Source organism: Natrix helvetica (genome assembly GCF_964273705.1).
Source record: "Natrix helvetica genome assembly, chromosome: 13".
Classification (NCBI taxonomy): Eukaryota; Metazoa; Chordata; class Lepidosauria; order Squamata; family Natricidae; genus Natrix; species Natrix helvetica.
In genome coordinates this window covers 6,071,303-6,093,355 of record NC_138557.1, presented here as the reverse complement: position 1 = coordinate 6,093,355, position 22,053 = coordinate 6,071,303, and the positions used below count along the sequence as shown (strand labels likewise).

Here is a 22,053-nt window from a genome sequence, read left to right as displayed (position 1 = left end):
CCCCACACAAGACAACGGACCATCTCTCCGGTCCTGTAGATCTTTCGATCCAAGGCTATGGATCAAGCCTTGCAAGAGATGAAGCCGTGAAGCTTTCCGCCTCTCCTTTGCTTCTCCTGCAGGTGTCCAAAGACATCCTTATAAACGATAGCAGACCGTTTGTCTCCCAATGCTTGAAGAGGAGCAAAATCCAATGGCTGCTATTTGCAAGCGATTTATCCCCAGCTCTTCCGCGTCATCGTCGGAACCAGCTTAAAAAGAAGGAGCTTCCATGGACCATCCATCATGGGTCCGTCACGGAGAGATCTTTATAGGTTTCCCGTTTTTATCATATTGGTAGACAAACATTTTGATGCAGTGGGAGTTGGCCGGGGATATCCATGGGCTGCTAGTTATGGAAAAGTTATGGTTTGTGTAGAACTGGACGGGCTGCTTCTGACACCGGAAGAACGCCTTCAGCATTACGGCCGCCATGGTGCGAAACCGCTTGCTGATGAAACAGTACAGGAAGAAGTTGATGGCGGTGTTGAGTAATGCCAACATGTTGGCCACGTCGGAGACGATGTGGACAGACCAGCTGTTGTGGATGGGGGAGACGTAAAGGTGGTACAGGATCATGATAATCCTTGGGGCCCAGAGGACGGCGAAAATGGAGGTGATGGTGAACAAGATGGCGGTGGTCTTCCCGGTGGAATAGCCCCGCAGCCGGAAGTTGCACTTCTGCCGGAGCTTGTAGACGATGATGGAGTTCAAGACGAAGAAGATGGAGCAGGGCACCAGATAGATGGTGAAGCAGTGGATCCAGATGAGGATGTGGTGAACCAGCGTACTTGTGTAATCTTCCTTCCAGATGTTGGGCCACCAGTAGTACGGGATGCTGGTTAGAAAGCAAATAATATAAACACTCACAATGACTTTGCGAGTGCGAGCGGGATAGGAAACCATGTGGTATTTCAAGGGATGGCAGACCGCGATGTATCGGTCGATGGTGAGCGGCACGGTAATCCAGATGGAAGTATGGATGGAGGAGAACTCTAACACCTCGATAATTTTGTCCAGGATTTCAGGCATCTTCTCCTTCAAGATGAAATCTTCCAACAGGAAGTCCACAAAGACGATGAAGAAGAGGACGAGCAAATCGGCCACCGCGAGAGCTAAAAGGTAGTTATAGGAGGACTTTTGACGCCGTGCCACCAGCTGTGACAGAATGATGACCGTCAAAATGTTAGCTGTAATGGGGGAGAGAGAGAGGAAGGGGGAAAAGAAAGGATTACGTTAACTTTAGAAGATTAGCAATTGCTATTAGGTCCCAAGAATCAAATGTGACACATGGATTTACTTAAAGAACATTCTAAAAGAGAACTAAAATACATTTAATGCACCTATCGGAGTTTCTAAGAATAGTAATGAAGAAGTAATCGACAACAACTGAGTCGCCCTTTTTTTCTTAATTGTTCTTGCGTTCTGCCAGTTCTGTGCAGGCGCACACTGGGAACAGGTTCCCACTGTTCTTCTGCCTCACTGATGTCAGACTCCGACTACCAGATGGCCCTGGCCCCCTCTCTGCCCCCGACACAGAGCCCTCGTCCGAGCCTTCCCCAGACTCTAGGATTGGCCCATGTTCCTCCCCAACCTTCCTCCCTCTGCTGCCAGCTCCGCAGGCTGCCAGCGGACCACAAGACACACATCTTCAAGTTGCTAAGGTTGAGAAACCGTAGTCTAGACAACCGCAGATGAGGAGGCGCCTCTAAAGTGGAGGACAATCTTCTTTAGAATATGGGTCAACGTTGATTCTCTTTAACTGGACCCTGATTTGATTCCACTCTGGCTGCAAGACATTCTGGCTGGACGTCATACGGACATTTCCCAACAGTTGCTCCTCCACCGCCGAACCTATTTAATTAATTCACAAAGTACAGAGGTTTGGTTTAACCGAGAAAGGGTGAGTTGCCAAGTATTGAAATTTCATATGCATTCAGTAATTAATCTTTTTTTTTTTTCGTGGAGCTAATGCATCCCGTTTAACGTTCGACTTCTGAGCGTGCCGAATTCTTTTCCAAGGCCAATCAAGAATAATGACACAAATTCCTCTAGCTAAAAACTGAGGAGCAAAGGGAAAGGTTCCCCTCGCACATCTGTGCTAGTCGTTCCCAACTCTAGGGGGCGGTGCTCATCTCCGTTTCAAAGCCGAAGAGCTAGCGTTATCCGAAGACGTCTCCGTGGTCATGTGGCCGGCATGACTCAACGCCGAAGGCGCACGGAACGCTGTTCCCTTCCCACCAAAGGTGGTTCCTATTTTTCTACTTGCATTTTTAACGTGCTTTCCAACTGCTAGGTTGGCAGAAGCTGGATAAGTCACGGGAGCTCATTCCGTTACACTGTGCTAGGGATTCGAACCGCTGAACCACCGACCTTTCTGATCAACAAGTTCAGCGTCTTAGCCCCTGAGCCACCGCGTCCCTACTGAGGAGAAAGGTGGGACCAAAAGACAGGATGAAAACGATGCTCTCGGATGCGTGCCGCACATCCTGATTATAAGCGCATATTATTGGCCACTTAGCTGCCAAATATTAATGAACAATCTCTCCGTGCATCTCGCTGGAACTTGATTTTCTAGGAGAAAACAAAAAGAAAGAAAAAGAAACCCCAACAGTGACAGCATGTGGGGGGTGGATGGGGAAGATGCTGCTGGCATTTTTGCTGTGCCACTTTTTTTTTTAAAAAAGAGAGAATTGCATCTTCAAGCTCTCAAGTTAATTCCTGCTTTGCTAAGTGCTGAAGAAACTGCTGAAAAGGATTGCTACTCAGCCACTTGTATTTTGAGATGGGAGGTGGGGAGGGCAGGGGGGATTGGAAAACGTTAGCAGCCAGTTCTCTAGGCCGGTTGCTGGGTGGGCGTGGCGATGGTGGGCATCGCCTAGTCACCCTGCTGCACCATGGCGGGGGAAGGGGCCTTTTCACCCTCCAGGAGTGTGAAAACAGCCCTCCAAAGGCTGGGAGGCCCGTTTATTTGCCCTCACAGAACCTCTGCACGGGTCCTGCAGTTACCGGGCATGATGAACTGGCCATATGGAGACTATGGTGGGGTGGGCGTGGCCAGCCAGTCCTTGCAACAACACGTAAGAAATGCGAGTAGAAAAATAGGAACCACCTTTGGTGGGAAGGGAACAGCATTCCGTGCACCTTCGCCGTTGAATCATGCCGGCCACATGACCACGGAGGCATCTTAGGACAGCGCTGGCTCTTCGGCGTTGAAATGGAGATGAGCACCACCCCCTAGAGTTGGGAACGACTCGCACGTATCTGCGAGGGAAAGCTTTGCTTTTGCCTTCTAATGGCTGCCTGGTATTGCAGGCCAAATGTAATAGTCTCACTCAAGGGCAAACCCCCAAAGCAGGCAGGCCAACTGTTGTCCCGTCTAGGTCTGATGGGAACTGAAGCTCAGCAAGATGTGGAGAACTGCACGTTTTCTGTTCCTGGTGTAGATAAACCCTGGCCGAGCTGCGCAAAGAGCTTGTCCCGCTGCCAAGGAGCTTCCGAGCTATTAACGTAGCAAGATCCACAGGCAGGCATGGCGCTCCGTCTTGCTCTTTTGAAGAAGCGATTGATTTTCCGGCCAAAAGAAGGAAAGACCCAAAGCTCACCCCGTGTTTCTAGGAGACTTGACCCCTTCTGGAAGGGCTGCAGATTTGAACAGTGGAGAGGGCAGTTCTGCTCTTTCTCTGGTTGCCACGTAGGCCTGAGGATACAGGTGGAAAATAGGGAGATGGGAACAGGCAGGGTGGGGCTCAGGTGGGGGTACCGCTACCCCTTCTCCCAAAATATCCTAAATGAACATCATCCCCTGTGTTCTGGCCGAGGCTTCCCAAGAGCATGAAGCAAACTCCTGGTCCAGACAAAAACCCCTTTGATTGATTGAATGTGAATTCTGCTCCTTCACATCCAGCAAAGCCACCTTAACCCTAACCCTAACCAGTTGTAAGTTGAGGACTACCTGTATTATCCCTTGTTAACTTCCGGAATAGAGAACTTCCGTCTCTCTGGAATTAGTTCCCCTTCACTTCAGAGTAAAGAGAAACGTGGATTGAATTCCTCTCCTGATTAATGTGAAATATACATGAAGGAAAGCAAATTAACCAGCTCTAGGATTTTAAGGGCTCCCCCAAACCTTTTACTAGGTGATCAAAAGCCCCTCGGAGTTAAGGTTGACTTCGCCCAACTCTAATTGGGCAAAGACAATCCAGAAATGTAGCAACAGGCTTACATTAAACTTTAGGAGAGCTCAGTGCAGGTGCTCTGAATTTGTTCTGACCGAGGCTTCCCGAGAGCACGAAGTCAACTCCTGGCCCCGGCAAAAAACCCCTTTTATTCATTTCCTGTGAATTCTGCTCCTTCGCATCCAGCAAAGTCTTTCAAGGGAGGATTTACAGCCACAGACCTTATCTGGCTTGGAGAGCTGCCAGGCTGATATCTGCAAAACTTGGCAAGGAGTCTCGGAGAGTCACGAACCAATGAAGCGAACTGATTGTCTCCTGCAAACTCCACTCCCCTTTCGCTCCTCTTTTATTCCCTATGGGAAGGGCCATTCATCGTCCACCTGTGGCCTTACTCCCAAGTCGACCCCTGTTCTTTAGCTGTTCCCTTCGTCTGACAACTGCACATGCGCACACTGGGAACAGGCTCCAGCTGTTCTTCTGCCTCACTGATGTCTGACTCTGAAGGCAGCTGATAACTGGCATACGACCCTGGCCCCCTCTCTGCCTCCGACACAGAGCCCTCATCCGAGCCTTCCCCAGACTCCAGGACTGGCCCAGGTTCCTCACAACCTCCTCACTGTCCGAATCTGCTGCCAGCTCCACTGGCCACTGGCAGGCCACAACACCCTGTGTGGAAGGGTTAAAAAGCAGTCAATACATTCCAGGTTAGTCCTCCATGTATAACTCCAACGGAGCCCCATGTTTCTACCGCTAAGCGAGATAGTTGGTTAAGTGCATTTTGCCCCGTTCACGACCTTTCTTGCCAGAGTTGTTAAATGAATTCACTGCAGTTGTTCAGTTAGCAACCTGGTGGTTAAGTGAATCAGCTCCCTCCCCCTTGACTTGACTTCTCAAAAGGTCGCAAAAGGGGATCACGTGACCCCCCAGGTCTGCGCAACCGTCATGACAATGAGTCAGTTGCCAAGGGTCTGGATTTTGATCATGTGACACCCTCCCGGGGATGTTGCAAGGGTCATAAGCGTGAAAAATGATCACGAACCCCTTTTTTTAACCATTGTGACTTCAGACGGTCACTAAATGAACTGCTGTAACTCGAGGATCACCTATATTGCTCGGATGTGTTTGCATATGGAAATCTTGCCCTTGGCTCAAACCCCACCCCCCTACAGATAACCCTCCACTTAAGCCTGTTCATTTAGTGACTATTCAAAGTTACGTCAAACTCCACAGCCGTACGCAACATACGTTTCCTGGCATGATTGCAGAAATAGATTTCCATTGCCAACTTCTAGGATTTCTGATTCTACCAACCGCCACTTGGCAGCCACTTAAGATTCCCCAAAGACCCTCTTCCCCCCTCCCTCCCTCCACCCAGGCCTCACCAGCTTAGCTTTTCTGCCACTTACAAAGGCACTTAAAAAAAAATTGAATGGATCAATAGAAATCTCGCCTCTCGTAATATTGACCTTAGCAGATCAGTGTCTCGGTGTGTGTGTGTGCATACACAACACACTTAGGCAGCCACTTACACAAAATGCGTGCATGTAAAAACCTCCCTAAAAGGACGCGGTGGCTCAGTGGCTAAGACGCTGAGCTTGTCCATCAGAAAGGTCGGCAGTTCGAATCCCTAGCACCGCGTAACGGAGTGAGCTCCCGGGACTTGTCCCAGCTTCTGCCAACCTCGCAGTTCAAAAGCACGTGAAAAATGCAAGTAGAAAAATAGGAGCCACCTTTGGTGGGAAGGGAACAGCGTTCCGTGAGCCTTCAGTGTTGAGTCATGCCGGCCACATGGCCACGGAGACGTCTTCGGACAGCGCTGGCTCTTCGGCTTTGAAACGGAGATGAGCACCGCCCCCTAGAGTCGGGAACGACTAGCACAGATGTGCGAGGGGAACCTTTACCTTTACCTTAAAGGGAGACAGTTGACGGAGTTATTTCTTTTCCCCAGGTCACTTGTGCTAATATCCTTGAGCTTTCTTCTTCGATATTGGTTTTCTCTTCTGTTTGCTCTTAATGCCCCTCAATCCTTCCCTTGCACGGTTTAGCCATAACGGACTGTCCATGACTCCGGTCCCAATAGATATCTGGGGCCGATGGCTTTGAGCCCCCCCACCCTTCCTTTCTCATCAACCTCTCTCTGCAAACAGCCAAGCTAATCTTCCAATCTTCTCCACTTCGTTTCAGCAGCTGCTGATGTGTTAGAGCGGCGACCTTGACTTCACACCAACTACCAGCTGATGCTTCTTCCTCTTTGTGGAATCTCATTGCTGCCAGCTTCATTCCAAGATATGCGCGCAGGCACCATAACTCCCCTGTCTTTGGCAATCAAAGAGCACCTGGGAGCCTCCTCCCATTCGTTCTGGAAATTATAGTTTCAGGCAAGGGCCTCTTTAAAAAAAGTCCCTTTTGCCAAACATCATATTGACTGTTGCTAAGTGTTTTTAATGTATAATATTCTTTACGGACACCTGCCCTGGAGTTTCGTTTTTGTTCCTTCTCCTCTGAGCTGTTGGGATGACTCTTTCCCCTTTCATCCCAAAAACGGACAATGACCAGAATGGTAAAATATATTTTGGGTTGTCTTCCCCCCCTCCCCCCCCCTCCGTCTGACATCAGTCTATCATCTTGCAATGTTTTTTACAAGCTGTTTCATTGTCCTTGGGCTGTAAATTCAGAAATGTAGATTGCAGAGGAATTTCTGACGGGGCAAGTGAAACGACACCTCTTTGAATCAAAATAAGATCATCTGAGATTTCAATCTGCTCTACCTCAATCTTAGAATTCAGAGTTTAAAGTTCCGTTGCTACAGCATTTACTATTATTTCATCCTTATCTCGGAATTGAAAGCTGTTTTCCTTTGGGCAAAGTTCAGATATTATCTGTGCAATATGTCAACGATCAGAAACCCAACTTTCTGATGGGGGCTTTCCCAGATCAAGTGGGCTTAAATTTTTAAAAAAGGTTTTGTTTAAACATAAAGGTAAAGGCTCCCCTCGCACATGTGCTAGTCATTCCTGACTCTAGGGGGCAGTGCTGATCTCTGTTTCAAAGCCGAAAAGCCAGCACTCTCCGAAGATGTCTTCGTCATGACTCAACGCCGAAGGCGCACGGAACGCTGTTCCCTTCCCACCAAAGGTGGTTCCTATTTTTCTACTTGCATTTTTTACCTGCTTTCGAACTGCTAGGTTGGCAGAAGCTGGGACAAGTCGCGGGGGCTCACTCCGTTACGTGGCGCTAGGGATTCGAACTGTTGAACTGCCGACCTTTCTGATTGACAAGCTCCGCATCTTTGCCACTGAACCACTCTCATTAGAGGGGAAAAAACCCTTGGTTCATACAATTGAGTCTTGCCCAAAGTTACCGTGGCACTGGAAAAAGTAACTTATGACCACGCCTTGCACTTGCGCCTGTGGTAGTATTCCCACAGTCATATGATTAAAAGTTTGGCTCTTGGCAAGCGGCATGCAGCTAGGATGGGATCATGTGATTGCCTCCCCAATTCTGGCTGGGGAAATCTGCCAGTTGCAGAGTTGCTCCCGGTTCGGCCCAGTTTGGCCGAACCGGTAGTGGTATTTTTTGGGTTGCAAAACCGACAGCGACCCAGGCTTGCCACGACCCCGAACTGCTTACCTCGCCACCGCTGATGTCACTGCCACGTTAATTTTTTTAGTGACTGCGTGTGTGCAGTTCATTGTAAATTGTTCTGTGCATGCGTGAAGAACAATTTACACTGAACAGTGCATGCAACACGCATTGCACACCTGTTGCAAACCGGTAGTAAAACCGGCAGCAACTCACCCTTGGCCCACAGGTCTTCAATTTGCCAAGGTTGGACCCCTGGTGTGTGGGGGATGTCTCAAAGAAACCTCCCCATGCCAGATGTTTAAGGGGGTTCCTGTCCACCCTGCAACATCTGTGTCGTTTCTTCCAAATCCCAATCCCGGGGAAGAAATGTTGAGCGCTGGGTCCAGCTGTCTTCTTCTCTCCTTTGACGGAGAATCTCATTTGCATTCTTGGCATAGAATTCCCGGCGAGGCAGAGGAGGGGAAGGAGGAGAGAGAGAGGACAAACGGAATCTTTCACTTTACAGAAGAGGAGAAACAACGGACTGATTAAGTGTGTTTAGCGACATAGCACTGGTAATAATTTTTTCCGGCTGTTACAGAGCGGGCCAGGAAAGGAAGAAAGAAAAAATGCTTTGCATATTCTCCTTTGCCCGAATGCCAGGATAAATGAAAAAAAAAGAGAATATTAATAGCGTCTCCCTCCCAAGTTAATTGCATTTGGAGGACGCTAAAATAAAAGGGGGTGAAATAAGCTTATCGCTTTGTCATTTAGAAATAGTCCTTGAGCTACAATGACAACGGAGCCCACATTTTCCATTGCTAGGCAAGGCAGTTGTTAAGTGAGTTTTATGCTCCATATCATGACTTTTTTTGGGGGGGACTAGTTGTTAAGCGAATCCCTGCATAAGTGAATGAGGCAGTCATTAAGCAAATGACAATACAATACAATACAGTAGCAGAGTTGGAAGGGACCTTGGAGGTCTTCTAGTCCAACCCCCTGCCTAGGAAGGAAACCCTTTCAGATAAATGGCTATCCAACATCTTCTTAAAGACTTCCAGTGTTGGGGCATTCACAACCTCTGGAGGCAAGTTGTTCCATTGATTAATTGTTCTAACGGTCAGGAAATTTCTCCTCAGTTCTAGGTTGCTTCTCTCCTTGATTAGTTTCCACCCATTCCACCCAAGTCTTTCAATACTAGATATTTTTGCTATTGTATGTGATTTGGAGGGTTTGATGTAGATTCACCAACCCTGGGAGAAATGCAAATAAGTTTCTAATGACCTTGACTGCCCACCAACTTCCAGAGGGACTACAGTTATATAACGGTTGTTTCCCTTCAGTTGAGCAAAGTTCAGTTTTTCCAAATTGACATATTCTTGTTGGATATCACAATTTTATCACGGGGACTGCAAGGCGATCCAACTGGTCAGTCCTAGAGGAGATCCACCCTGACTGCTCTTTAGAAGGCCGGATCCTGAAGAGGAAACTCAAAGACTTTGGCCACCTGATGAGTAGGAAGAAGGACTCCCTGGAGAAGAGCCTCATGCTGGGAACGATAGAGGGTGAAAGAAGAAGGACTGCAAGGCGATCCAACCGGTCAGTCCTAGAGGAGATCCACCCTGACTGCTCTTTAGAAGGCCAGATCCTGAAGAGGAAACTCAAAGACTTTGGCCACCTAATGAGAAGGTAGAAGGACTCACTGGAGAAGAGCCTCATGCTGGGAACAATGCAAAAGAAGAAGGGGACGACAGAGAAGGAGGTGGCTGGATGGAGTCACCGAAGCAGTCGGCGTGAGCTTAAGTTGACTCCAGAGGATGGTAGAGGGCAGGAAGGCCTGGAGGATCTTTGTCCATGTCACAACATGGTTCGGACACAACTTCGCAACTAACAACAACAACAATTACGGCTCAGAAAGGTCTACACACCTAAAGTCTGTATTATTTAATAAACCGGATTAAGCAAAGCATGACTTAGTGGCCCTGGGACGGATCGCTTCCAAGTTGACCTTTCCCTGTAGTCTTTATTGTGAAGTACACTTGCTCTACCAATAAACCTGTGTTCCTCTATGATGCTGTCTCGTTCCCTTGAAGGCCCCCAAAGCAAGGGCCGTCTTTGTATTTGGCAAAAACGGCACAAAGTATTCACACGCACGGAACAAAGCAACGCTTCTTTTGTCACCACACGAGAGCCAGGCAACCCAGCAGTCGGCGTGAGCTTAAATGGACTCCAGGGGACGGTAGGGGACAGGAAGGAACGTCGTCCATGGGGGCCGCGATGGGTCAGACACAATTTCGCAACTCACAACAACAACAAGGCAACTGAGGACGGAGGCTGGCTGGCTGATAAGTTCAGTCCAACTTTCAGCAAGCGATGGACCTACGCAAACGCTTATCCCTTCAACATCTGCCAAACGGGTTAACCAAACCCTTCTTTTTCCCAGCTCCCTCAAGGTCAAACCAATATAGTTTCTTTTCTTCGCTTCTATCGCTATTTCTGTACTACGCCCTCCCTCCCCCAAAAGAAGAAAGCATATTGCGTAGCCTTTCACATACCATCACATTAAAAAGAATTGCTGACCACTTCAATCTATAGCAAAATGTCCCAGGAAACAGAAGGAGGGCGAGTCCATTTAGACACAAAATGGGCAGCGCGACATTGCATTCGTCCTCTTAGCCTCCTTTAATTGGGGACCTTGTTTGAAAGGACAAAGAAATGATTTATGAATGCTGCCCTGATGAAGTTGGAGGCGGGAATGGGCTAAAAATACAGACCAAAAGAGCAAAATTGATGTCCATGGGCATGTAATATACATCCTCCCCTTTCATTTTTCCTAACTGCTTCCTTTCGGTTCTGAAAACTGCGTTCTGAACAGGACATTTGGAAGAGAGGTGACCTCTTCTCCGTCAACAGGGGGTCAGTCTAGATAAGCACTGGGGTCTCGCCAGATTGGATGTTCCTATTAAGGAAGTAAAAAAAGAGATTTGAACAAGGAGCCTTGGACAGCTATTCAAGAGTAACAGTAACAGACGTGGAAGGGGACTTGGAGGTCATCTAGTCCAACCCCCTTGCTCACGCAGGAGACCTATACTAGGGATTCAAACCGTCAAGCTGCCAACCTTTCTGATCAACAAGCTCAGCGTCTGAGCCACTGAGCCACCTAGCCAGAGTAAGGGAGCAGGTTTGAGCCAGGGGAAAGGGCTAAGTTGAACTTCCCCACCACCCAAAAATATATGAGAGCCAATCTGGTCTAATGGTTAAGGCACCAGGCTAGAAATCAGGAGATTGTGAGTTCTAGTCCAACCTTAGGCATGAAAGCCAGCTGGGTGACTTTGGGCCAATCACCAGGAGACTGTTGAGTTCTAGTCTTGTCTTAGGCATGGAAATCAAGTAGGTGACTTTGGGCCAATCACCAGGAGACAGTGAGTTCTAGTCCTGCCTCAGGCATGAAAGCCAGCTGGGTGACTTTGGGCCAATCACCAGGAGACAGTGAGTTCTAGTCTTGTCGTAGGCATGAAAATCAAGTAGGTGACTTTGGGCCAATCACCAGGAGACAGTGAGTTCTAGTCCTGTCTTAGGCATGAAACTCAAGTAGGTGACTTTGGGTCAATCGCCAGGAGACTGGGAGTTCTAGTCCCTCCTTAGGCATGAAAGCCAGCTGGGTGATTTTAGTCCATTCACCAGGAGACTGTGAGTTCTAGTCCCTCCTTAGGCATGAAAGCCAGCTGGGTCCCTCTCTTTCAGCCCCACCCACCTCGCAAGGTTGTTGCTTTGGGGGGAAATAGAAGGAAGAAGAAGTATTAGATACGTTCACCATCTTGCATTGCTTATGAAATAAAATAAAACAAAGGTGGGATCTCAATAAATAAACTAAATGATCTCCACCAAGACGAATTTGTCATCTGCAAAGGTTTGTCCTGCGGAGGGCCCTATAATAGAGACCCAGACCGTTTTCCCCCTCCCCCCAAAGCTTCCTGAAGGATTTTGCCTTTTGAAGAACTGGCTGGATGGCACGCCCCCTCGTCCCCTGTACCCATCCTTCCCCCACCCCAAAATAAATAATAACCTTTCCACATTGCCGGCATGTTTTTCCCCTCCACTCCCCTAGTGCTCCCTTTCTAGGTTTTCTCCCTTCGTCTCATTCATCATAAGGACAGCCCACGTTTTGCAGCTCGCCGGCTGCGATTGGAGGGGCAAGGGAAGCCGAGCAGAAAATAATAATAAAATAAAATAAAATAAATAAACCAGCCCATCCATTTCTCCCTCGATGGGATTGCCAAGAGAGGCGTCTCATTTTGGGGTTTGATTTTTTTTGGTTTCCCTTAGTACATTTGAACGTGAGCTCCTGAGCGTCCTCTAAGCAGCTCCTGCTGTGTCAGCACCACGGACAGCTCAGCCGGGACATTATTTATTTATTTTAATAGATTGGAGGGGGGGGGGTGTCTCTGCTCCTCTCTGTCTGCATGGGCTGGCTGTCTCCTTCCCTCCCTCCTTCCCAGTCGTCTTCCCAGCCCCGGGGACTTCAAGGAATCACCCCCTTTGCCTCCTTCTCCAGCTTCAGATGCCTCCCCACCCCCGGCCGTCTGGATCACAACTCCCATCCTCCCCAGCCAGGCACGCTGGGATAAAGGAAGATTGGCACTTTGTGAAGGGTAAGGTTTTTCACCGAGCCAAATTAACCCTGTCGTTTTGGAACTGTGGCATTTCTACAACAACTACCATTTGTCGGCTTTTCGGGCACATATACCAAAGTATCACAATAATAATAGAGCTGGAAGGGGTCTCTGCAGGTCATCTAGTCCAACCGCCCTGTCCCGTCCCTCCCCGCCCCAAGCAGGAAACCCTACGTCTGCTTCTACCTAGGATCGAACTGTTTTGCCTTCTCCTCGCCTGCCGGGTAAGAGTTTTGGAGATGTTGGAACAGGTTTTTTTTTTTTAGTGGGGGGGAGATTGGAAGAAAGGAAGAATGAAAGAGGGAGGTCCAGGTTTGGCTAATTTGCAAAGGACCAGTGTCCTAAAAGCAATGGCTTAACTGCGAGGCAATAGCAAACCCTCCAAGAGTCAAGGCAGTCTACCAGGCAAATTACTGCTTTGGTAATGGAGTCTCCAAGCCTGGGTTTATTTGTTTTTTGTCCTCCTTATCTTCCTCTTCCCCAATCTTGACTGACGGAATGTGACTTCCAAACTCTTCAAAGGGGTGAATTTGGGTTCAACCCCAGAACCCAATTAAATGCGAGGCTGACCCTGCGGGGATGGCCATCCAAGCCCCTAGTCCCTAAGGGGCACTTCAAGACGGCTTAACGAGACTCCTCTTACTTGACATTATGAGTTAATCATCCTTCCTCCTCCCCCCATCCAATAACAGCAACACGTTCCTCAAATCCAAAACTGCCCAAGTTTTGCACAAGTTGGAATAGAGCCCTCTTCATGCTAACCCTTTGCCCCCAAGTCCAACCTTCAGGATGAAGACCACCCTATACTCCCTCCTGTACCTCTTCCACCGTCCTTACAAACAACTAATAAAGCAATGTTGAGTGGAGGAACTCCAAGGATGATCATTGATCCTAAAAAGAACTTCCTAAGGCTAACCTACTTTGAGTCAAAAAAGTCTACAGTTCTCGGTCAAATGCCTGGGCTGGCAGCTGGTCCCCTGTCCCTTTTTGAGGGACAATGGACTCATCTCCTCCTTTGTGAAGACTAGAGTAGGCAGAACCTCTAAATGGGTGGGGAAAAGATTGTAAGTTTTAAGAGGAAGGAAGGAAGGAAGGAAAAGGGAAGGAAAGAAAGGAAAGGAGAAAGAGGAAGGAGAAGAAAGGAGGAGAGAAAGGAAGGAAGGAAGGAAGGGAAGGAAAAGGGAAAGGAGGAAGGAAGGAAAGAAAAGAGAAAACAAAAGATGGGAGAAAGAGAAGGAAGGAAGGAAGGAAGGAAAAGGGAAGGAAAGAAGGAAAGGAGAAAGAGGGAGGAGGAGAAAGGAGGAGAGAAAGGAAAGAAGGAGAGGAAAGAAGGAAAAGAGAAAGAGGAAGGAGAAGAGAGGAGGAGAGAAAGGAAGGAAGAAAGGGAAGGGAAAGAAAAGGAGGAAAGAAGGAAAGAAAAGAAAAAATGAAAGATGGGAGAAAGAGAGGGAAGAAAGGAAAGAAGAAAAGAAGGAAAGGAGAAAGAGGAAGGAAGAAAGGAAAGGAGAAAAAGGAAGAAAGGAAAAGACGAAGGAAGGAAAGAAAGAAAAAAGGAAATGAAAGAGAGGGAAGGAAGGAGAGAGAGAGAAATATCTTACCCGGGAGCCCCAAGCACAGCAGGAGACTGTAATAAACGATGGGCGCGTATCCTAAGCCGCAGCCGCGCAAGGAAGCATTATACATGTGGATGTAATCCTGCTCCATTGACCTGCTCCTTCTGGGTTGCCGAGCCGAGCCGGGTTAGGAGGCGGGGAGGCAGAGTCGGGCTCCGGGATCGGCTGTTCCACATCCCATCCTCTGCTCTGCCACTGGAGACGGCTGGGCACTTGTCACTGGAAGAGGGAGGCACTGGAGCCCAGGCAGCACATGGACCTTCCAGCCAGTCGGTCGGGCAGAGGGTGGCAGGAGGGAGAAAGAGGAGGCGGAGGTGGAGGAAGAAGAAGTAGGAGAAGAAGAAGAAGGGAAAGAGAGAGGGAGGGAGGAGGCAATTACAGCCACCGGCTAAGCAAAGGGTTAACGCCTCTTCCCAACTGGAGGCGCTGCACCCATCTTCATATACACACACACCAATGTATACCACACACTCACTCACACACACATTCTTTCCTGGTCTTCCTTCTGGGTCCTAGCACCCCTCTCGTTTTCAATCGTCTACATTTCTTTGGATGGATATTAGGGGAGAGCCGGCTGCAGGATTAAGCTCGCAGGAAGTCCCAGCACGTAGCTTGACCTCCCTTCCCCCTCCTCAAAAAGCTCAACCAGGAGCCTGGTTAACACTGGGGTGGAAAGAAATCCCATCACGTTACGGCTAGATTGGGATTTTTTTTATTCTGTGGGTGTGTTTTTCCTTCCCGTTATATTTTACGGCCGGCTTCAGACAAAAGACGGAGCCGTGGGTGCTACGTTTGAGGGTGGGGCAGCAGCGTGTTGTGAGAATAGAGCCAATTGGGGTCTGTGAACCCTTGTGTAGTGAAAACTGTTAGGGGATGTAAACAGTAACAGAGTTGGAAGGGGACCCTGGAGGTCATCTAGTCTAACCCCCTGCTCACGCAGGAGACCTGTACTAGGGATTCGAACCGCCAAACTGCCCACCTTTCTGATCGACAAGCTCAGTCTCTCAGCCACTGAGCCACCTACTCAGACTGTATAGGATGTATCTGTGTAGGATTTGGTTCCATACTTTTCAAATTAGGAGAAATTCCGTGGAAACTTCCCACATGCTGGACTTTCCCTCCATCTTTTGAGGATGAAATTCAAGGCGAATTTTGCAGTCGACGCTTGACAGTTGACGCCAGACTGAACTGACTGGGGTCCGGCCCCTGTAAAAAAATTGCTTTTGGACAGATCTCATTTCTCGTTTTCATTTGGTTCTCGAAGACTTACTGATTTTCGCAGAGATACGCGTTTATTTGGTTGAGTTTTTTTAACCAAATCCCAACAGGTTAGGAACGAACAGTGTTCCGATGTAGGTTTCCTCAAAGAGGCAGAGTCCTGGTCGCGAAAAAACCCTTTTTATTAAACGAATGTGAATTCCTCTCCTTCACATTCAGCCAAGGCCTGGCAAACAGTCTTTCAAAGGAGTATTTATGACCACAGACCTTATCTATCTTGGAAAGCTGCCAGGTCAATAATTTCTAATGAGGTGCTGTGCAAGGAAAGTCTGGGCACAGAGTCTCTGAGATTCATGGACAGATCTTCACATTCCTGAAACAAATCTAACACCTGAACGAACAAATTGTTTCCTGCAAAAGCCCACTCCCCTTTCGCTCCTCTTTTGTTTCCTATGGGAGGGGCCAATCACCTCCAAGGTGTGGCTTTACTCCCAAGTCGACCCTGATTTCTGAGTTGTTCTTCTGGCAGCTCTGCACATGCGCACACTGGGAAGAGGCTCCAGCTGTTCCTCTGCCTCACTGCTGAGAACTGCCAGACGGCTCTGACCCCCTCTCTGCCTCCGACACAGAGCCCTCATCAGAGCCTTCCCCAGACTCCAGGACTGGCCCAGGTTCCTGACCCCTTCCCCACTGCACCCACCTTTGTTTTATTCCGATTGAATTGAAACTGAACACAACCGAGCTGACCGCTCTCGAGAGCATCCGTGCCCATGTAGGGAAGGGTTTCTTCGTCTTCTTTGCAAAATCTAGGGGTGTTTTCTATCTTTGCATTCAGAACAGAATAGCAAGAGTCGGAAGGGACCTTGGAGGCCTTCTAATCCAACCCCCTGCTTTAGGCAGGAAACCCCACATCACTTCAGACAAATGGCTATCCAATCTCTTCTTTAAAAAGTGGCAAGCCGTTCCATAGGTTAATTGTTCTCACTGTCAGGAAATTTCTCCTTAGTTCTAAGCTGCTTCTCTCCTTGATTAGTTTCCACCCATTGCTTCTTGTCCTGCCCTCAGGTGCTTTGAAAAATAGCTTGACTCCCTCTTCTTTGTGGCAACCCCTGAGATATTGGAAGACTGCTATCATGTCTCCCCTAGTCCTTCTTTCTATTAAACTAGACATACCCAGTTCCTGCAACCGTTCCTCATATGTTTTAGCCTCCAGTCCCCTAATCCTCTTTGTTGCTCTTCTCTGCACTCTCTCCAGAGTCTCCACATCTTTTCTACATCATTTGCAGAAACCTTAGTTATCCTTTAGCTTCTGGGGAAAGATGCAGGTGTGAATGGGGATCTATGTATAATCCACAACCCTTCCAAAACTCTTGATTGCCAACGTATCAAAAACAAACGGTCCCTCTCCTGTCTCCGTAAGCCAGGGGTGTCCAAACTTGGGAACTTTAAGACTTGTGGACTTCAACTCCTAGAATTCCCCGGCTGGGGAATTCTAGGAGTTGAAGTCCACAAGTCTTAAAGTTCCCAAGTTTGGACACCCCTGCCGTAAGCCGAACAGAAGCTTTTGACCAACTTTTCAGACCGGTACATTTTAATCTCTTGGTTTCGGATTTTTTTTTTTTAAAGCAGGCAAGGTCTTGGCTGTCGGCCACCGGAGTCAAAGATATATTAGCTGGAATTCAACCCGAGTTGTGCCTTTGAGCATGTTCTGAGCCGAGACATTTCCTTTTTGTACTAGAGCGGTGTGAAAAAGGCGGGACACCGAGTTACTTCCAGCTTTTTTCCTTGGAGTCTCAACTCTGCAGCAGAACGCCGATTATTGTCCCTGGGAGCTCAAAAGAGAATGTTTCCTTCCCATTCGATTTGCTTGCAAACTGCCTAGAGAGCATCTCCTTGCTGAGGAAAGACATGCACGACAATCAATACATTTAGTCCTCTGGTCTAACCGAGGCTTCCCGAGAGCCTGAAGCAAATTCCTTGTTCCGACAAAAACCCCTTTTATGAATTGACTGTGAATTCTGATCCTTCACCCCCAGCAAAGTCTTTCGAGGGAGGATTTACAGTCACGGACCTTCTCTGGCTTGGAGAGCTGCCAGGCCGATCTCTGCAGAACTTGGCAAGGAGTCTCGGAGAGTCACAAACCAATGAAGCGAACTATTGTCTCCTGCAAACTCCACTCCCCTTTCGCTCCCCTTTTATTTCCTCTGGGAGGGGCCATTCATTGCCCACCTCTGGCCTTACTCCCAAGTCGACCCCTGTTCTTTAGCTGTTCCCTTCACCTGGCAACTCTGTGCATGCGCACTCTGGAAACCGGCTCCAGCTGTTCTTCTGCCTCACTGCTGTCTGATTCTGAAAGCAGCTGATAACTGGCATACAGCTCTGGCCCCCCCTCTGCCTCCGACACAGAGCCCTTATCCAAGCCTTCCCCAGACTCCAGGACTGGCCCATCTTCCTCCCCAACCTCCTCACTGTCCGAATCTGCTGCCAGCTCCTCTGGGTGCTGGTGGGCCACAGCGTCCTCGACTTATAACCATTCGTTTAGGGACGTTTAAGTTCCAACAGCACAAAAAAGACGTTTTTCAGGCTGACGACTGTTGCAGCATCCCCATGTGATCAGATCCGGATGCTTTGGCAACCAGCTCGTATTTAGGACGGTTGCAATGTCCCTTGTGGGTGTGGGTGTGGGTGTGTCACGTCATGGCAAGATAGGTTGTAAAATTAGGCAGAACTAATTTAGTAACTGTCTCGCATCGCAACAGAAATTTTGGGGCTCAATTATAGTCGTAGGTCGAAGATCATGGTTTCTTGTAGTTGACTGGATTCAAAGAATGGGCGTAGCCCATTAGATCTTGCTTGCAAACCATAATCTAGGTTTGCAATAGATGCTAAGCTAAATTGTATCTTCCTTTCTTCCTTCCTTCCTTCCTTCCTTCCTTCCTTCCTTCCTTCCTTTCTTTCTTTCTTTCTTTGTTTGTTTCTCTCTCTCCCTTCCTTTCTTCCATTCTTCCTTCCTTCCTTTTCCTCCCTTCTTTCTTTTTCCTCCCTCCCTCCCTTTCTCTTTCTTTCTCTCTCTCCCTTCCTTTCTTCCTTCCATTCTTTCTTCCTTCCTTTTCCTCCCTTTCTTCCTCCCTCCCTCCATCCCTTCCTTTTTCTTTCTTTCTCTCTCTTTTCCTTCCATTCTTCCTTTTCTTTCCTTCCTTCCTTCCCTCTCCCTCCTCTTTCGCACTTGATACACATTTTTATATATTTGCACAACGCAGGGAAGAGACTTAATTGCCCTGAACATCCGGGAGCATTCGGGAAAAAGTCTTCGGTCCAGCCTGCCATGCCCTCCGTGAATCATACATTTGGGCAGCAAATTGCACAGAATGTGGCCTCCCCCCCTCCCCACCCTTTTCTTTTAATCACACGGGGATGTAATCATTTAAACCTATTTCCCTTCAGAAGCTCCAAATTGCTTTGTGAGGTCTACGAAAGGAACCAACAGAGGGTGACAAGCGCTTTCTTTGAATGTAAAAAAAAAAAAGAGGTTCCTGCAATTATCCCCGTCCAGATAGTAGCTCAGGAGGAACAAAGAACATGAGTCACCAAGCCACCTTAATCGGTAAAGAGAAATTCGTGAAAAAAGCAACAAGAAAGAAAGAAATCCTGAAATGCAGGGTTACAAGCGATCCAGGAGAATCACACACCTTTGCCTGCAAAAGTGGGGACAACGTCCCTTGGATATTTCTCACCTCTCAGCCTTTCAATTTGGACCCTTTAAACTTCTTTGAGGGGGACGCAGTGGCTCAGTGACTAATACATGGAGCTTGTCGATCGGAAAGGTCGGCAGTTCGGCGGTTTGAATCCTAGCGCCGCGTTTACAGAGTGAGCTCCCGGGACTCGTCCCAGCTTCTGCCAGCCTAGCAGTTCGAAAGCACGTAAAAAATGCAAGTAGGAAAATAGGAACCACCTTTGGTGGGAAGGGAACAGCGTTCCGTGCGCCTTCGGCGTTGAGTCATGCCGGCCACACGACCACGGAGACGTCTTCGGACAGCGCTGGCTCTTCGGCTTTGAAACGGAGATGAGCACTGCCCCCTAGAGTCGGGAACGACTAGCACGTATGTGCGAGGGGAACCTTTACCTTATAGAACAGCCCAAGACCTGGTAAAAATTGAAGATTGCAGATGTGAAATTGGCTGAAATCTCTCAAAAACGTACTAATGCAGGAGCTGTCAAGAAGCTTTTTCTAAACGTTTTCTCAGAATCTGCAGCCTAAATCCCATTTTCTGTATCCTGCACTTAAAACACGGGGCTGGGCGGTTCCCTCTTATTTGGGCAGCCATTATTGGATTGTTTTGCCTGGGATTCCTGCCCCGATCAAAGCCAGGGATCCAGACAGCCCCCCTCAAAAGTAGAACAGAAGAGTCTCCTGTAGCACGTTTATCTTCTCCTTCTATGGCCTAGCAACCTAGCATATCTTTGCACAAGAAAAGTCAGAGCACCAGAACCAGATGGGACTTCTAGTTCCTTCAAGCCCACGGAGGTTTCTAGCTAGCCTGATGGAAGTGGTTTGTGCTTGCCTTCTTCCTAGGGATGAGGAGGAGCGATGGGTCCAAGGTCAACAGGTGGCGACCATCCATAAGGCAAGACTAGCTTTAGCACTCTTGGTTTAAGCACTTTAATCACCTTGGGCCCCAAGGTCAGGATATAAGCATCTCTTGAGAGTGAATCAGGTTTTTGTAGATGACCGATGGAGAGCGTACAAAAGAAAATGATAACATTTTACACACACGGTTGAAAGGGATTCTGTAAGTGGTTGCCTGGTCCTGAACCCTCCTTAGATAAGGCTCTTCAAAATCCCAAATCCTTTCGCGGGGAGCAATTTTAACAAGGGCTTCAAGAGATCAACAGCGCCGGATCCGTTTAGCCTTTCAGAAGTCTGTGAGGGGACATAATTGTATTTTTCAAGCACACTACAAGACACAAGCTGTTCTTTTTTGTTGAGTACAGAGCACTGAATAATGGCCTTCAAGTACAAGGAGACACATTCCTGATGAATATGAAAGAAACATTCCTCACGGTAAGAGCTACTAGCTTTTCTTTTCTTTTTTTGAGAAGCCGAGATTGTTGGGGAAGCTAGAAGGAAAGAGAAGAGAAGGACCTGTAGCAAGGTTGATGGACTTGTTTAGAGTGGTAGTAGACAGACTGCCAGGAGATCAGAAGGGTCAGGTTCTCCAGATCATCTTGGAGAAGATTTCTCTCTGTGGTGACCAAGAGTCAAAGCCAATTTGACAATACTCAACAGTGGGAGCAGTTTGGTGATGGGACAAATGATGTAGGAAGATTGTTGGATACTCCTGATGAGTATGGTCAATCAGATCCTTGTTGCTGGGGCTTTAATTTCAGTCTTTCAATGAATGGAAGATTGGCCTGGAAGTCCTCCCTCACCTCTATTAGTCTATAGATGCCCATCCACAAGACACATTGTTAAACCATTGTTCAACGTAACCTATGTGAAGAATTTCCTTTTCTCACACCCAGATCCTCTATCCCGGCCGTTCAGCTTCATTGGATGACCCAAGATGCTGAAGGAAGAGAGGACAGTCCTTCAGAACCGCTCCCTCAACGCCACGGGGACATGTGACACACCTTTTCCATGCTTCTTCTCACCTTAGTTTGCCTTAGTTCTCATTTCTTCCCATGGAGGAGTTTCTCCAACCAATTGCAGAAATGTCATCTGATTGTAACTCTGGAAACCTCCTTCCCAACCGCGGGAAGGGAAGATATCCTTCTGGGTCTCCAATCGTCACTTCTGCTTTTGTTCTTGTTTATCCATTCTTCTTCTTCCTCCTCTTCCTCCTCTTCCTCCTCTTCCTCCTCCTCCTCCTCCTTCTCCTCCTCCTCCTTCTTCTTCTTCTTCTCCTTCCTCCTCCTCCTCCTCCTCCCTCTTCCCTCCTCCTCCTCCCTCCTCCTCCTCTTCCTCCTTCTCTCTTCCTCCTCCCTCTTCCCTCCTCCTCTTCTTCTTCCTCCTCTCTCCTCCCTCCACCTCTTCACCTTCCCCTCCTCCTCCTTCCTCCTCCTCTTCTCTTTCTCCTCTTCCTCTTCCTTTTCTCCTCCTCCTCCTTTCTTATTCTTTTTCTCCCCATCTCTACCTCTGCCACTTTTCCACATGGCATCAATCAGTCTCTGTGGCAGAAGAGAACAGGAAGACTATGTATATTTTCCTGGGTGAGCATTTGTGGATGGGCTGATCTGTACCAGTCGACTTTCAAATGACGTTAATTCAATTCATGGTGCCCTGAAGGACTGGGCTAGGGTTCTTACTGCCAACTGTGTTCAGTTCCAGAAAGTTATCAACGGCTTATTAGTATGAATGGAAGAAGGGAGGAAGAATAAGGAACCAGGAGGGGAGGGGAGAAAACCCACATCGGACTACTGCCTTGCCCTACTAATGAGGCCAATAAAGTGGCTTTTGAGCACTTTGCACATCCTCCATCCAGACGTGAGTCAGAACAATGAGTTGCTGGAAGGCAAAGCTGAGAGAAAAGAAAGAGTGGGACATATGTTCCATCTGGAAAGGAAAAGCTTCAGGGGAAGCCACCAAATTTGAGAGTGGATGGAAGAGAAGAAAAGGAGGAAGGTTTTTGGGAGCCCACTTTCACTTTCAGACCCTGGAACAGATAGCCACAGGCCAGGAAGATTTGCAGAAAGTTTGATACGATCTCCCTTTCAAAATATGAGAGAGGGAGGGAGGGAGAGAGAGAAAGAGAGAGGTGAATGGATAGA

At 48.2% G+C, this 22,053-nt stretch overlaps 1 protein-coding gene across 1 annotated transcript; it reads right to left on the bottom strand.

Annotated features, from left to right (window-relative positions):
• Nucleotides 1–294: 294 nt before the first annotated feature.
• GPR139 (G protein-coupled receptor 139) lies at nt 295–14,158 on the bottom strand (the record flags this gene model as incomplete). Its single annotated transcript, XM_081965719.1, has 2 exons — nt 295–1,229; nt 14,053–14,158. 2 exons carry the CDS (start codon nt 14,156–14,158, stop codon nt 295–297), a joined length of 1,041 nt encoding a protein of 346 aa, XP_081821845.1.
• Between the last annotated feature and the right edge of the window lie 7,895 nt (nt 14,159–22,053).